The 16031-nt window shown below is 43.8% G+C and overlaps 1 protein-coding gene across 5 annotated transcripts in view; it reads left to right on the forward strand.

The window, feature by feature from the left end:
• The window catches only part of HECTD4 (HECT domain E3 ubiquitin protein ligase 4), a 66468-nt gene extending 51308 nt beyond the window's left edge, over positions 1-15160 (forward strand). For 4 of the 5 annotated variants that reach the window (XM_042865921.1, XM_042865922.1, XM_042865924.1 and 1 more), the window contains exons 59-76: positions 32-237; positions 330-509; positions 830-2130; positions 3244-3451; positions 3763-3986; positions 4068-4219; positions 4418-4524; positions 4695-4818; positions 4936-5126; positions 6173-6319; positions 6672-6791; positions 6935-7090; positions 8709-8812; positions 9283-9504; positions 9944-10110; positions 10565-10760; positions 11131-11353; positions 11805-15160. In XM_042865921.1, coding sequence (XP_042721855.1) covers positions 32-237; positions 330-509; positions 830-2130; positions 3244-3451; positions 3763-3986; positions 4068-4219; positions 4418-4524; positions 4695-4818; positions 4936-5126; positions 6173-6319; positions 6672-6791; positions 6935-7090; positions 8709-8812; positions 9283-9504; positions 9944-10110; positions 10565-10760; positions 11131-11353; positions 11805-11941 — 4165 coding nt within the window. In that variant the 3' untranslated portion in view covers positions 11942-15160. Of the gene's footprint in view, positions 1-31; positions 238-329; positions 510-829; positions 2131-3243; positions 3452-3762; positions 3987-4067; positions 4220-4417; positions 4525-4694; positions 4819-4935; positions 5127-6172; positions 6320-6671; positions 6792-6934; positions 7091-8708; positions 8813-9282; positions 9505-9943; positions 10111-10564; positions 10761-11130; positions 11354-11573; positions 11715-11804 lie in introns of all 5 variants that reach the window. The other variant, XM_042865925.1, reaches the window with a different exon arrangement.
• Positions 15161-16031: the final 871 nt, after the last annotated feature.

Genomic DNA, 16031 nt, shown 5'->3' on the forward strand with positions numbered 1-16031 from the left:
TGAAGCCACATTGTTCTTTCTCTTTTCTTAGTTCTTCCCTGTATAAAGCTCCTTGGGCTCGAGTGCTTGTGTATGGGCTGGGGCACAAAGTGAAGAGAAATGGCCAGTTAAACCTGATTGAGGCAGTGTGTTACCCTCGAGACGCCTCTCCAACCAACACAGGCCTAACGCCTCCCCCAACAACCAATCAGTACCCATCAGTGATCACTCCTACAGACAAAGTGCACATCAAACTGGGTAAAAAGCAATAACATGGACACAGCTTCTACCTGTACTGTCAGGAGTGGCGCGGAGTCGTGACACGTGTGTTCTCTGACCTTTTTGCTTAGGAGTGTCTCCTCCTCCTGGAGCTGTGCTGGTCTTGCATTCTCTTCCCCTCGAGTTCCCCCTGGCAATGGCATTCACAGAACAGCTGTTAACTTGGAAGCTGGAAGATGTGGATGGGAAATCAGAAGATGAACTGGACACTATTCCTCCTTCAGTTCTTCTGCAAGTAGTGGAGTTTTTAGGTGAGAACGCGGTGTTTTTACTTGGTGATGAGCCAAAGTAGTGTGCAGGTTCAGCTTGAGGGTTTGGAAGAGAAGAAATAAAAGAGAAATGATGGAATTTCTGAGCTTTTAATTATATTAAAATTCTCCTTATACTCACAAAAAAAATCTACTTACACGCATGTCTTGAAGCAGTCTTCCTGGCTTTCTCTCTGCTGGCGTACATCCTTTGGAATGACCTGTAGTTGTTTGCTTTTTCAGTGTTGCTGTTGTAACTTTCAATAGTAAAGCTACTAATAATGAAACAGTGCTGACTCCAGTGCTTTGTCTTTCGCACACAGGGAACTTTCTGTGGACGACTGACATGGCAGCATCTGTGAAGGAATTGATATTTCATCTCTTGGCTGAATTGCTTCGCAAAATTCACAATCTGGAACAGAAAAAAAATCCTGCAGGATTGTCATCTTCTATTGCCCTTCAGCTGAATCCCTGTCTAGCTATGCTTATGGCCCTGCAGTCAGAACTCCACAAGCTGTATGATGAAGAAACACAAAACTGGGTGTCAGGAAATGCGTGCGGTGGTTCTGGTGTTGGAGCAGCTGACCAAGGGAGATTTTCAACGTACTTTCACGCTCTGATGGAAGTTTGCCTTGCTGTAGCAGAAGTAACTCTACCCATCAATATGAGCGTAGCAGCTAATGTGATATCTTCAACGAGTGCACCAAATCTTAGTGACTCTTCTTCCTCATCTTCATCTTCTCCAGGACAGACACCACAGAGTCCAAGCTTACTGTCAAAGAGGAAAAAAGTCAAAATGAAGCGAGAAAAGACATCATCTTCAGGCAAAAGATCTTCATCCAGAGCTGCTGAAACAGATGCTGCAATCCTCAATATAGGAGGAAGCAAGCCTGAGGATATGTTGTGGTTTCATAGAGCACTGACTTTGCTTATCATTCTCAGACACCTGACGAAAAAGGATCCACAAGGGCTGGGTGTGACAAACGATGCTGTAGCAGATGCGTGTCAGGCACTTGTAGGACCCACAGCTCACAGCCGTTTGCTCGTCATTTCTGGAATACCAACTCACTTGGAGGAGAGTACTGTCAGAAATGCAATCAGGAAGGCGTGCAATGCGCATGGTGGAGTCTTCAAGGATGAAATCTACATCCCTCTGCAGGAAGAGGATCCTAAAAAAATCAAGGACAAAGCAGAAGGAGGAGAATGCAGAACTGAGCTGGAAAAGCCGACTGTTTCAAGTAGTGCAGACAGTCTGGATATCAGCAGCTCTAGCAGTGTCACTCCTGCTATGAGCGTTAGTGCGTCAGCATCTACGAGCCAGGCTTCCCTGTGCAGCTCACAGGGCATCTCCCGGACTGTGAGTGACATCTCAGTTGATCAGTACCAGGCTGGGCTGGAACTGGCTATCCCACCAGGACTGCTAGAGCCACACGTTTCCAGCCAGGAGAGCTTGGATCTGTCGCACTGCAGTACTGGGAGCCTGGGCAGCCTGGGCAGCCTCGGGGAGCCGCTCGACAATGTAGAAACGGCGTCGGTGTCTGACGTCGGGTCGATGTACACAGTCACATCTCTGGACAACCAGCAGCTTCTGTCGCGGCCAATCAAAGGTTTTGCTGTTGTGGAGGTAATAGCTTTCAGTCAGGAAGGGGCACTTGTTTGGTCAGGGCTTTTGTTTTTAATTAATCAAATATTAAGCAGAGTGGTCTGCAGACTTCATCTTAGGGAATCTTTAAACCACCAGTTTCTGGAGAGAATACGTAAAGGCAAAGATCTGCTCATATCCTCTTTCGCGTAGCTTTCTTCAGAGACTTACTGCCAGCTACTGCTGGAGATTAATTTTGAGATTAAGGCAGATCTTTAATGTTTAATGGCTACATTTTCATGTATTTTAAACCATCTGTGTATCTGTATAAGTTGCTTTAGGAGGGATGAGAGACGTTTGCTGATGTCTGATTCAAAATTAATTTTAAAACATTGTAGGTATCTATCATTGATGCCAGATCTGTCCAGGTTTTCAGCTCTGCACAAGAGCCTTCTTTGTTACACTAACTGCCAGCTGCAGGTTTACCAGAAGCTTGCCGAAGTGCTGCCATTTTGATAGCTTGTGAATTGAGAGAGATGTTTGTACATAGTCTGGGGTTATACCTGTTAGGAGAAAATCAGCTGATTCAAAGCAAAAACCCTCAGTTGCTATTCTTAAGTTATTAACTGACAAGGAGACACCAGTGCTGAAATAAGCCATCAAGTGTGTATGGAAATCTGTCAGCATATTCACCAACTCCAACTCTGTAGCTGCACTGATAATGATGCACGACAGTTATTGCTGAAAGTGAAGGAAACAATTGTTCCTGTTCCCGATTCTGCGTAGCTGAGACTTCAAGGCTTGTGCTGTTGTACTTATTTTTCTAAATGGAGAATTGAAGCAAATCAGCAGAGTTGCAAATAATGACAGGTTACTCCTGTGAAACTTCCAGCTTTGTCTCTGGTATTTCTAAGGGCTGTCTCCAGGCTAAGAAAAGGAACACTGTTTCAGAGCTGTGCATGATGAGCTCACAGCACGATGGTTGGAGTTGCCAGATTTTCATAAAAGGGGATGTTTTCTAGGTGGAGCCTGAGCTATGTTGTCAAATGATTAATGTAGAAGAATGGTAAGAGAGATGCAATACCAATTATCCATATGGGGAGGAGAGAAAGCTTAGTATGCAAGTTAATCTAACTGATTTCGTTATTTGTACAGATACGGTCAAGAGCTAAAATAGAGAAAATCCGAGCCAGCCTGTTCAACAGTAGTGATCTTATTGGCTTGTCGAGTCTGGATGGTGAAGATGAACTGATGGAAATGTCAACTGAAGAGATTTTAACTGTTTCCACTGTAAATCAGAGTTTATTTGACACACAAGGGAGCCCGGCACTAGAAGACTACTTCAACGATAAGTCAATAAAAGGTATGCGCTTTTCATACTGGCAAATATCTCACTTGTTGTGACATACAGGGAATCAGATTCTGTGATTATCCAAATAATAATTATTGTTAAGCCAAAAAAAAAAGATGGTGTTCGATTGAATTCTAATACCCCATTTTCAACACAGAGGAGTCAGATCTGCTGGTAGAACTTTTCGTGGCTACTTTCTATTGGTGCAACTGGTGTGTGATAGAATGCTTTATCTGAATGCAAAGTTTATTACGCGTTTCAAACTCTGAAGGCTTATTGTGGCATTTTATTCCCTATTGCATTTTTTCCTTTTTTTGTATTAGGTGAGAAGTTGGTCCCCGGTGCTCGGGAGGTCCTTACAGAAATATTTAAAAGCTGTGTCCATTCTGAGCAAATGCTGAGCCTGACTCCAACAAAACCCATTAAGGTTGCTGATATCTATCTTAGTAAAGAGCAGATAAATTCTCAGACTCCTGGAAACCTTCTTCATGTGTTCTTCACAAATGTCCGTCCTCCAAAGAAGGTGCTGGAGGACCAGCTTACCCAGGTAGTGCTTTGAAAACTCTTTTCAGGATTTTTTTGTGTAACCCAAAAGCATTGGTTAATCATTCATTTCCTGTGTTGGAAGATTCTGAGGAAATACGGTGTGCCCAAGCCGAAATTTGACAAGAGCAAATACAACAAAGCAGGCAAAGAACAGCATCCAGTGAAGGTTGTGAGCACCAAGCGCCCCGTTACAAAACCACCCACAAAAGAAAAGTCCATGCTCAACAGCGTCAGGTTAGTGTCTCCAGCCTCCTGGCAGTTAGGAAACATCTGATTTCTCTTTAGGATCCAGATTGTTTTCTCCTCTATGTTTCCTTGTACCGTGATTGGAAGAGGAAAAAAGGATTTGGAAAACATTTAGGACATTCAAGTGATGTTGTGGCTTTTTTGAACAGATGTAAGAAAACTTTTAATGTTCATTTCGTCCCTTAGCCGAACTGCTTTGAGTGAGAAGAAACCTACTGTAAAGCCAAAGTCTCCTGAGAAGAGCAAACCCGAAGAGAAGGACCCTGAAAAGTCCCCCACAAAGAAACAAGAAGGTAGTAACTCTATAGGACTCTTCTTCAGTGTTAGCAACTTAGAAAGCAGACATGTTTTTGGATTCCCATGCTTAAACAGCGTCATGATAGGTTTGGATTGCCTTTGTTTTTACGTAGGCTAGCGCAGGTTTTTTTCATTAACTATTTGATGGTTCTGTCTCTACTGTCAGTTCCTGAGGAGAAGTATTTGACACTGGATGGATTTCACAGATTTGTTGTTGACCGATCCAAGCAGGATATCCGTAGCGTGTGGAGAGCTATTCTGTCCTGTGGATACGATCTGCACTTTGAAAGGTGAGTTCTAGAAACCTCTTCTAAAAGACAATGACAATTCTGAATGTGCTCACTTTGAACAAGTGCTCCGACTCCATGTGGCATGTCGTCCCAGGTGTGATGCCATTTGCATTTCAGATGTGCCTGCATTGATGCAAGACATGCACAGAAAGCATCTCGAAAATGGACACTGGAAATGGACGTGGCTCTTGTTCAGTACATCAACAGGCTTTGTCGTCACCTCGCCATCACACCAGCACGACTCCATCCACATGAAGTATATTTGGATCCAGCTGATACAGCAGATCCTAGAATCTCCTGTCTGTTGAGTACGTATGCTTTGTAGTGTTCAGAGTTGAATATGCTTTGTGGTGTTCTTGGTTTTTTTGGTCTGTTTGTGTTATGTCAGAAAAGGCACCTGCTGCAACTGCTGAATCTTCTGGAGGGAGGTTCTCAGGGGTATCCGGGCTCCCTGGTTTCACACAAAATTGGTTTTCTCAGGTCTGTTTACTGAGCTTGAAGTGACTGCACACAGGGATACCCTCTTTGCACTGATGCTTATTGGAGGACTTTAATTAGATAGCTCCATTTATTCAGGGCGCTGTTCCCTACAGTCAGCACTGATATTGTCTGTGGCAGAACTTCAGTGCAGCTTCCTCTTTTCTGCTTCAGCTCGGGGAAAGTAAGGAGAAGGATTTAAAGGGTAGCACTGAAATCACTAAGCTCTCTGGGTTTCCTATCTCTTCTTGTGCTCTCTACCATACTGTCCTGCATTTTATGTTTGCACTGAAGCTTTTCTTGGCAGCAGATCTGGCTGTCATGCAGCAGCTGGGATGTTCCTTTGGAGATACTGACTGGAGCCTCTGTGGGCTGGGGGAGCACTGAGTCCAGGTCCTCCAAGGAGAGCCTTGGATGTTCTCTGGCACCACAGTACCTTTGGCAGCACTGTCAGAAATGCATTGCAAGCTTTGTGTGCTCTCCAAGTGTACCTTCTAGGTCAGGCTGGAATGGGAACTTATCTGGTGAGTTTAGCTTGAAGGAGGTAAAAAAAGAAAGGTTGAATTTCAATTCCTTACCCTGGGAGACTTCACTCACCTAAATCCTGTTCAAAGCACTGAGTTCCTTTTGGGAACATGTCCAGATGAATGCAAGTTCACTAATGGTGAAAGACAGGGGACTCGGTTACCAGAGATGAAGCATCCAGGAAGGGGTGTCATGGTTCACTGCTGTGCTACCGTTATCTGCTCTCATGGTGGGTCTTGAAAGTCTGTATAAATAAGAGCTCCTGTGGCTCCTGGGCTGGCTCCACTGGGAGGATGGCCTTCACAGCAGGTGGACAGTATCTTCAGCTCTGGCTGAACTTTTTCTTCCTCAGACGTTCCTGTTGAAAGTCTACGCCTGCGGTTTGCACTGCTTCAGTCTCTCAATACGACGCTGGAGACGTTCTTCTTACCGCTGGTGGAGCTGCGGCAGACTGAGATGTACAGTAACAGCATTGCTGCTCTGCTGCAGGAGGCCAAAGGTCAGCTTCTCAGGGAGCATGAGTGTTGCCTGAAGGGGAGTTATCTTTCCTCTAGCATTACTGTAAAAACACCTGGTTTCTGAAAGTAATTAGGCAAAGTGTTCCTGATTTATGTGGTTACTGGTGGAGTTGCTAGGATCTATTTATACCACGTTATAATTGCAGTCAGCCATGTCCTAATCCAGTGCTCTTCTTCTAGCATGTATCAGCAGCAAATCCTTAATAATTGAAGATGTGGGTTAGCCATCCATCTCTTAGCTACCTAAAGAAGATGCTTGAGCACTGTGCATCAAAGATTTTCAGCAAGTAGGAAGGGCAGATTAACTGCACCAAAACTTGTTTCTTTATTTAGGTTTAATCTTCTATGACACAAAAATAACCGTGATGAACAGAGTGCTGAATGCCACTGTGCAAAGAACTGCTGATCACGCAGCCCCAGAAATCACCTTGGATCCCTTGGAAATAGTTGGAGGTAAGGAAAACGTTTATCCTCTTCAAAATTCATTGTAATCCGTTGTAAGGCGTCAGACCTGTCTTACTGAAGCTCAGATGCTTATTAATGCAAAATACTCTGCATATGGGGATTATGTTTTTCTTCTGTTTGTTTTTAAATAGGGGAGATCCGTTCTTCAGAGAACTCCTACTTCTGCCAGGCAGCAAGGCAGCTGGCCTGTGTGCCATCCTCACAGCTCTGCGTCAAACTCGCCAGTGGCGGGGATCCTACGTATGCGTTCAACATCCGCTTCACAGGGGAGGAGGTCCATGGAACAAGTGAGTTGGGAATGGGCTTACCAGTGCAGGTCACATCGGGTGCAGTTGTAAGAACTTACTCTAGGTGGAATCTGAGTTTCTACCAGGTTGTGGCTTGTGTTAACTTTAGAGAGTAGCATTTACTTGTCGTGTTTGTTTTCATGCACGTGGGAGGGGGGGAAAAAGCATCCAGGAGTTAAGCAAGCCAGTCATCTTTTAGCTAATAGAGCAGGAAGCATCTGGGCATGCAATTTTGCTGACTAGAGATAGGAAATGTTTTTATGCAATGTTCTTCCCACGTTTCCCATTTTCTTCAAGTTGGTTGATGTTTAGCCATTATAAACTCAGTCTGTGCTGACAGATATGTATGAACTTCAACTTGTCCTGAGCTGAACAGGTGGTGACTGTGATAGGAAACTGCAGGAGGTTTTGCTGCTTTAAAACCTGTCCTTGATTTTGCAGTAAGTGGTATTAAAACTGCATCCTGCTGATACTGGCAAGGAGATGAACAGCATTTCTTGTCATCATCTTAACAATTCTCATGTGACTAGTTAAAGGAACGAATCTAAAAAGGAATAGACATTTTACTGCCCTGCTTCACTTAGTTGGAAGGGAGACAGACTCCTTGAGGCATAGTGGTACTACTCTTCATCAAAAAGTGTTAAACATTAATCTTACGGCATTAAGTAAGATTATTTTGCCTTCTCTTCTGTTTATGCTATTTAAATCAGTGGGGTTTCTTTGTAAATTCTCCTTTACGTGGACCTGTTTGCATATTGACTTCTTTTTGGGGTGTTGGCTCCATGGATGCCACATGAGTTGTGTGTAGTCCAGGAATAGGCTTGAATTATTCAAAGAGTCACAAAAATCTTGCTTTGCACATGTGTTGAATAGTTCATAGGATATCGAGGCAAATACTACCCAGTTGTCAGAGAAAACTGATCACTGCTATCTGGGTTAATTCAGGCCCCATGTGCTGATTTTAATATCTCCCTTTTGGAAATTCATGGGGGATGTGGCATTAGAGGAGAAAAGCCCAAAATGTGCTTTTCATATTGCCAGCTGGTGTCATCTGTCAGGCTGCGTAAAGGAAGATTCTTGGGAGTTGTACCTGTTTCTGAACAGAGGGCTGCCTGAGGCCTGCTTTTCTGGTTGAGGTCCTTTGTTGTTATTGACAGTATCTCTAAAGAGATGTTGTTGCCACAGCTCAGTGTCTTTAAGGACTTCTGTACGTTGCCTCACTGCTTATAGGTGTGGAGCTGCACTGCATGCAGCATAAGGCCCTGTTGGTCATCTTCTAATCGTGTTAGGAATTCCATTTGCAGACCAACTGGTGTGTGTAGCAAATGTCTGTGCTAGTTCTGTGCAGGGTGCTGGAAGACAGAGCAGCAGTTAGGAATTCAGTAGGAGGCAATTCAGTGACTATCTTTGCGTATGAGTACGCTATTAATTTGTGGACGTGAGCATGAGTGCCAGGGCTGGCATCTACCACCACTGTTAGGTCATGCGTCTGTGCAGCTGTGGAGGTTAAGCACATAAGGCTTGAAACGTGATTTCAAGCAGAGCAGCAAATTCTGGATTAAATAGCAATAATAATAAGGCCCTTTGTGGTGGTTTTTTTTGTCCCTCTCTCCTGCAGGTGGATCTTTCCGTCACTTCCTCTGGCAAGTTTGTAAGGAGCTGCAGAGCTCCTCACTCTCCCTTCTCCTGTTGTGTCCAAGCTCTGCAGTTAACAAGAATAAGGTGGGATATGCCTGTGCAAGAAATGAAGTTGCATGCATTTGAACAGGAGTAGAACAAATTTGGTTAGCAATACAGAATCCAATTGGCTTTATGTATCCAGGCTGTACTTCAAATGCTTCCCACAGCTAAGAGACTCACTGTCAAACTGCCAACACAGATACTGAAAAGTTGCGTGAATGCTGATTAACCGAGCTTGTAAAAGGAAGCCAAATTTATGTTGCTGCTTTTGATCTTTAAGTTATAGGAATGTCACTGCATAATAAATATATTAATTTAATAATAAATATATAAAATAAAATATATAATAATAATAAACTGCCTCTATGCTGTGCTTGAGCAAAACATTTTGTAGCCACTTCAGTGATATTCATCTTGTTCAGATAGGTGTTTTCAGATTGGTGTTAATTTGTGGACCCACTCTGTATAAATCTGTTACTAAATACTGGTTTGTTTGTTCTGTTTCTCTGAAGGGGAAGTACATTTTGACACCTAGCCCCATAACCTACGCAGAGGAGCAGCTCTTCCATTTCTTTGGGCAGCTTCTAGGTATTGCAATTCGAGCAGATGTTCCCCTGCCACTCGACCTCCTGCCCTCATTCTGGAAGACTCTGGTCGGAGAGCCGCTGGATCCCGATGTTGATCTCCAGGAAGCTGATATCCTCACCTACAACTACATTAAAAAGTTTGAAAATGTAAGCATTTTTTTCTCGTACTACTTTTTTTTTTTCCCCACAGTTTCCTCCACAAGTACGTTGCTCTGATAGCAGGGACACTTTCTGACTGGTGGTGGTTGACTCGGTTGCTAGTAGGTGTTTGTCAGTTGGGCAGGATCATGAAGTACCTCAGCTTATAGGTGCAGGGTGCTACATCCTGATGACTGCAAGAGCTGCTGGATCTCGTGTGCTGCCAGGCACAGTGTAAGAGTTTGTAAAGTGCTGGCTGAAACTCCGCGGTGCCAAACTAAATGATTATGAACCAAAGCAATCTCTGCCTGCTGGTGTCCGTGGTGTCTCCAGCCAATATATCAGTGTGCTTTGTGGTGTACAAAACTGAAGATGAAGTGAGTTGCAAGGATAAGATACTCTGACATGTTGGTCACTATATCTGTACTCTATCTGTGCTTTGTGACAGATAAATGATGAAACTGAACTGGAAGCTCTGTGTGCAGAAATTGCTTCTCAGCATCTAGCAACAGAGAGCCCTGACTGTCCTAATAAGCCATGCTGTAAATTCACCTACCTGACCATGACAGGGGAAGAGGTGGAGCTTTGTCCCAGGGGCAGGCATGTCCCAGTGGGGTGAGTACCAGCTTTCTTGACAGGCTGTTGTGGGTTACATGTGGAGGAAGCATCTCAGGAATGATTTTCCAAAAGCCAAGCACTCCCAGGAAGCTTTTGTTAATCAGCTGAAGGCTGGAACAGTGTGGGAACTTCACATTGGTTGAAAGAAACTTGGAGCCTCTGGCACTGTTCGTTGCTTTTTGTACCATAAGAAATAAATGGCTGAGGAGCAGTGCTTATGAACTGCTTGCTGGCTTAAGTGAACACCCAGATATAAGGCTTGTGAGAAGTGGGTGACATGAGCACGAGAGAGGAAGAGACGCAACTTGGGAAGCATCAGAACACAAATAGATTAATGATGAGACTCAATTATTCAAAAACAATGTCCTTAAAACATCCTGTACGTATGTACAGTTTGAGGGTTGTACAACAGGGTTTCTTAAGCACTCTTCTCTTGAATTTGCCCTTTCAGATGGGAGAACAAGGATGTGTATGCTGCTGCAATCAGGAACTTGAGAATGTGTGAGCTGCAGACTCCGGAGTGCATGACTGCAGTGCGTGCTGGGCTTGGGTCCATCATTCCCCTGCAGCTCCTGACCACGCTCTCCCCTCTTGAGATGGAGCTGAGGACATGTGGGCTTCCATACATCAACCTGGAGTTTCTCAAGGTGTGAAAAACTCTCTATAAAATCTAAAATTTGTGTGCAGTGTGACATATTCTCAACCAAGAGTATTAGCAGTGTTTGCTATTCTCACACAGCAGCAGCAACGAACTGCACCAGTCCTGCTTGTGAAACAGGAGTGACGTACACCACCAGACTAGGATAAGCCTGTTAGAAAAGCTGAGGGGTTGAAAAGATAGGAAATTGCTTATATTAATGGTCTGCCATGGTTGGAATTTGTAATGATTTTGAAAAGGCTGAAGACCCTGGGGTGGGAGGCGTAGATAGCATCACCTTGTGTTGTCTTAGTGTAGGTGGGGAAGATTTATTGAGGGAGAAGACAGCAGCAATGGCCGTGGTGCTTTGTCTCCGCTAGGCACACACTATGTACCAGGTGGGACTGATGGAAACTGATCAGCACATTGAGTTTTTCTGGAGCGCGCTGGAGATGTTCACCCAGGAGGAGCTCTGCAAGTTCATCAAGTTCGCCTGCAACCAGGAGCGAATCCCCTTCACGTGTCCTTGCAAGGACGGGGGTCCCGATACCGCCCACGTCCCGCCTTACCCCATGAAAATAGCCCCCCCCGACGGGGCTGCAGGTGGGTTTGTCTGCTGTCTCTTACAGCTCTGTTCTGCTTACAGTTCTGCTTACATCACGATCGTAGTTCTCAGCCTTTTTTAATTAAAGAGCCATCTAAAGTGCAAATAATTGCTGCAAGAGGCATTTAACTGTGGCTGTAAGAAAAGATAACCTGCTTTTAAAACACTTAATTCTGCAAAAGTTATAATGAAAATTTGAACTGCTTCACACATCTTTAGTCTCTAGAAGGCAGGTATTTGTCCTGAATGCCTTTAAAGTGACAGAACCGTCAGAAAATCAGCCTCAGAACCGTGTGGAGGTACAGCACTCCTTCAGCTTCCAGAGGATCCGTTAAGGAGAATCTTTTTCTTTTGATATTTGTTAGTATCAAGCAGAGGGAGGGATGCTTTTGGGGAACAAGGCAAAAAGCAGCAGGTGCATTCAGACTCCTGGCACTTCTTTCCCCTCAGGTTCTCCGGACTCTCGGTACATCCGTGTGGAAACGTGCATGTTCATGATCAAACTTCCTCAGTACTCATCCCTGGACATCATGCTGGAGAAGCTCCGATACGCCATCCACTACCGGGAGGATCCCCTCAGTGGCTGAGCAGGACGGGGGATGCCTCGAGGTGGCCCTGGATTGTTTCATGACTGCTAATGTTGGAAACCCTTCCATTCGCATAAAGACACCTCCTGTAACACTGTGTGATGGCTGGAGGTTAATTTATTTTGTGAACTTTCGTTCCCGTTACGATAATTACTGGAAGACTTACATTTTGTATTTGTAGATTTTGTGGTGGACTGGTTATTTTGCTTCCTTGTTTGTGGAATATTTGTAGGATAGTTTAGTAAAGACCAGTTTGTGTATAATTTAATTTTGAAAACCTTGAAACATGTACATTTCTAATTTTCTAATTCAGAATGCTATTACTCACGCAAACACAACTGAGTGAGGATGTTCTGAGGCTGAGAGAATTCCGAGGTAAAGGCTCATAGATCTCTCTCCTGTGAACCATTTCTGAATACAGTGAAGGAATCTGGTGTGGGAGCAGACTGCTGCTGGCTGCCAGCCAGAGCTGGGCACAGCGCTGCCTCTCTCCCAGCTGCAGGACACGCAGGGCTTCTGGCACTTCTTGGGTTTTAGAGCAGAAAACACGCTGCCAAAATGCATGTTTACATTTCCACCATTTTCTTGTAACTTTTTAACTTTAAGCAAGCACACAGGTAGCTGCCACAATTCACGTGGGGTTTCAGCTTGACTCTTCTGATTAGGAAAGTTTATAAGTGAAAGAACCACGAAAAGGAACATAACTCAGCGGCGTTCTTGCCCTAGATGTTCTTGAATGTCTGCTTTGCTTAGTAACAAATAATTTCTTCATTGTAATTAAAATATTAGCAGAAACAAAATGGCTTCTCTCTGTATGGCTTAAGATATGAGCTTACAATCTGTGACTTTATCCTCTTTCCAAACAAGCTTTCAGAATAATCGGAGAATCACAGTCAGACTCGGAGCAGCCCAGGTTGGAGGAACCTCCTGCCCTGCTGCGGGGACGGGGAGCCTGGCTGAGATGTCCTGTGCCCTGGCCATCCACTGCTGAGGATGCTGCTGTGCCTTGGGGGAAGTTGTACCAGTGAGTGATTGTTCTCACTGTAAAATATTCTTTTCTCGTATCAAGATGAAACCTCTCACAGTGCAGCTTGTACCTGTTGTCCCAGCCCTCTCCATGTGGCTCCACCTCTCTACAGCCACCCTTTCAGTACTGGCATAGTGGAGAGGTCTTGCCTGAGTCTCCTCTGGGGTGAGAAGACCTGACTCCTTTGGGCTCTCCTCTAAGGCAGGATCTTCAGCCCTCTGATGGTCTTTGTGGACCAACTTTGCACCCTTTCAGTCCGTCCTCATCTGTTGTGACTTGTGGAGACCAGAGCTGGGCACAGTACTGCAGGGTGGCCTGATGAGCACTGAGTGAAACTCATAACTCATTTGTATTCAAAAGTGATTGGTCTCTGAGAGCAAGTTATCCTAGAAACGTGACACTTGAAAGGAGTACAAGGTGAGGGGCAAGGCACAAAGTTGCTTGTTTGGAAGGTAGAGCTTCTATTGTATAATCACAGATCTTGGTAGGTTACGGAGAGAGAACGGTTCTCGAAGCTTCGGTGTGTCACAAGATGTGTTCTGCAGTGGTTCCAAAACAGCTCATCAACGTGCACATCTACCTTTGCTCATGTAAAAACAGCGTTGCACTTAATGGGTGCATTTAAAATTAAGGCATTGCTTTGTTAATCACGTCGAGCCAGACCCAAGTGAGAATTACCTGCGTGCTGAGGAACTGAAGAGAACATACTGAAATTACTGCTGTGCTACTCGGCTCGGTGCTATATGTAAGTTAAGTGCCAGTACTGAGCTACAAGTTATTTTTCTTCCGATGTGCTTGGTGCACATCAACCACATGAGAGGTCGATGATGGTGTGTGTGTAACTGTGCTTCAAGGTGGGTATTATTTGTCTCTTTAGAAGACAGCATACACTAATTTGACTTGTCAGTGGTAATGGGAATTGAAAAAGCTGTATTTATTGTACATTACTGTGAATATTGGGAATGATGAGTGTGTGGTACTGGGAAGATAATGTGCGAGTAAGAGAGAAAAAGCCTAAACAAGTGTGTACATTCTTGTTCTTCTGTGAGCGAATGGAAAAATGTGTGTGCAACAGTTGTAGGATAGTTGATGGCATACAGAGTCTCCAACTCCTGTGGTTAGGAAAGCTGTGTTCCCTTCTGTGGCGTATGTCCCTTTTCAAAGGAACAGATACATGTAAGAATATTTACTCCTGAATCTTGCCCATTTCCTGGTAGAAGCATACATGTAGCTGAGAAATTATTCAGAATAAACACAAACACACTGAGCTTACGGTGATCAAGGGGAAAACTGAGCAGAACAAATGGCTGGAGCTATTTTGCTCCCATTTCAGATGTGCATTCTCAGGCAGGTGCCACAATGAATTGTGAAGAGCATCATCTGACTTTCATGACAGAACTGTTGTTGCTGACAATGAGATGTTTGGAGTTTCTTTCTGATGATTGAATTGCAATTTCTGTGTTGGTTTTGAATCTCCCATTTCAGGCCCTCAGTACTTCAAGTGGACTTGCAAATACCTCACGTGCAGGTGTTTGAGAACTCGGTATGCCAATGGTTCCCAAGGCTCTGATTACAGCTGTAAGATAACTGCTGCTATTGTCTGTCTTCTCCTTCCAAAGAGCACATTTGAAAGGAACATATCTGCATCTTGGCCCTGAAAAGTCTGCTGTAAAGTTACTTGATACGTATTTATTACAATTATTTATGAATACAAATAACAAACTTAATCAATGCTGTTTACACCTTGCTGTGTAAATGAAGCTTCTTATACAGGAAAATTGTCACATGAATAAATAACCTTCCCTGACTCTGTTTTTTTCCTGAAGAATGGTGTAAACCCTTCAAGAGGACAAGTCCTTTGTTTTTAAGTTACTAGGAGGGAAGTGCTGCAGTGGTTTAACCGTAGCACAAATGGCCTTTTAATTAAAGCTTTTCTAATCATCATTACTTTCTTGTGCTTTAAATGAACTTGAGATTGTCTGTAATAGGCTTGTTTGTCAAAACAAAGATTGGTTTGTGATTTTTTTATATATACTCAGAATGTAAAGTTATACTAAACAATGGAAAAACTCTGAAGCTGGGTATTAGTTCTAGCTTGGTGTGTGTCCATCTTGGTACCGTACACAGCATTAACCTGTTAAGTGCTCTTGGCCATACAGTGTACACTTGCATAAAGGAGATTCTTAACATCCCTCTAGCTGTATTGTGTCCTTATTTGGGGCTGGAAATTAAAGTAATCCTCCAATGACGATGCTGCCTTCATGATGAGGATTAGAACTACTAGAAATGAAGTTGTAGGCTTTCTGCTTTGAAGTCCACTTTTATAGGTTAATTCACTGTAATTTGTATTTACTTTCACCAGAAATGTAAGTATTTTGTACAAAAGGTAAAGTAAAATGATTGCTAATAGTTCTCTTAGTTGAGATAGTTTGCATTATTTTTTAAGCATGAGAAATAGTGCTGTACATGGTGTCAGCTCCATAGTTTTTTTCCTTTCTTCCTGCTGTTTGAACCAAGGCACCCTATAACCTTTCTCACATAACAGAAGAGCCAGCTTAGCTTCCTTTATCTTAGCAGTTTTCAGCAGAAATGCCAGTGCAAGGTTGGTTACCACCTGTTTTTAATACCTTTCTTCTGTATAAATAAATGCTTACAGGTGTTGGAAGTGTTCATAACATGTCTTTGTTTTAGAACTGAGACCACTTCAGCCACCTTTAGTCCTCTCTCTTGCATGCTACTGCTGCCCTGCCCTACAACAGCACCTAATTACTGCTGCTAATACCAACTGCTGTGCACAGTTAATGACTGTGGGCTTCAGACTAAAGCTATTTTCTAAGGCCTGCCTACTGCAGTCTGTGCATCACCAACTCCCTTACGCTGTGCCAAACAGAAGGGATGCTAGCAGCTCTCCTGAAGCACGTTGACAAAGCCCTGCAGATAATACTCATAGGACATAAATTGATGAATGGGCATCGTTAAGCCTGTGGTGATAAAACTTACTGCAGAAGGGTTTGCAGATGCTCTGTGAGGGTGTAATACCACTTAAATTAAGATTTTCACTGC

This window comes from Lagopus leucura, unplaced genomic scaffold, assembly GCF_019238085.1.
Source record: "Lagopus leucura isolate 7727_CA_CO unplaced genomic scaffold, USGS_WTPT01 Super-Scaffold_806, whole genome shotgun sequence".
NCBI lineage: Eukaryota > Metazoa > Chordata > Aves > Galliformes > Phasianidae > Lagopus > Lagopus leucura.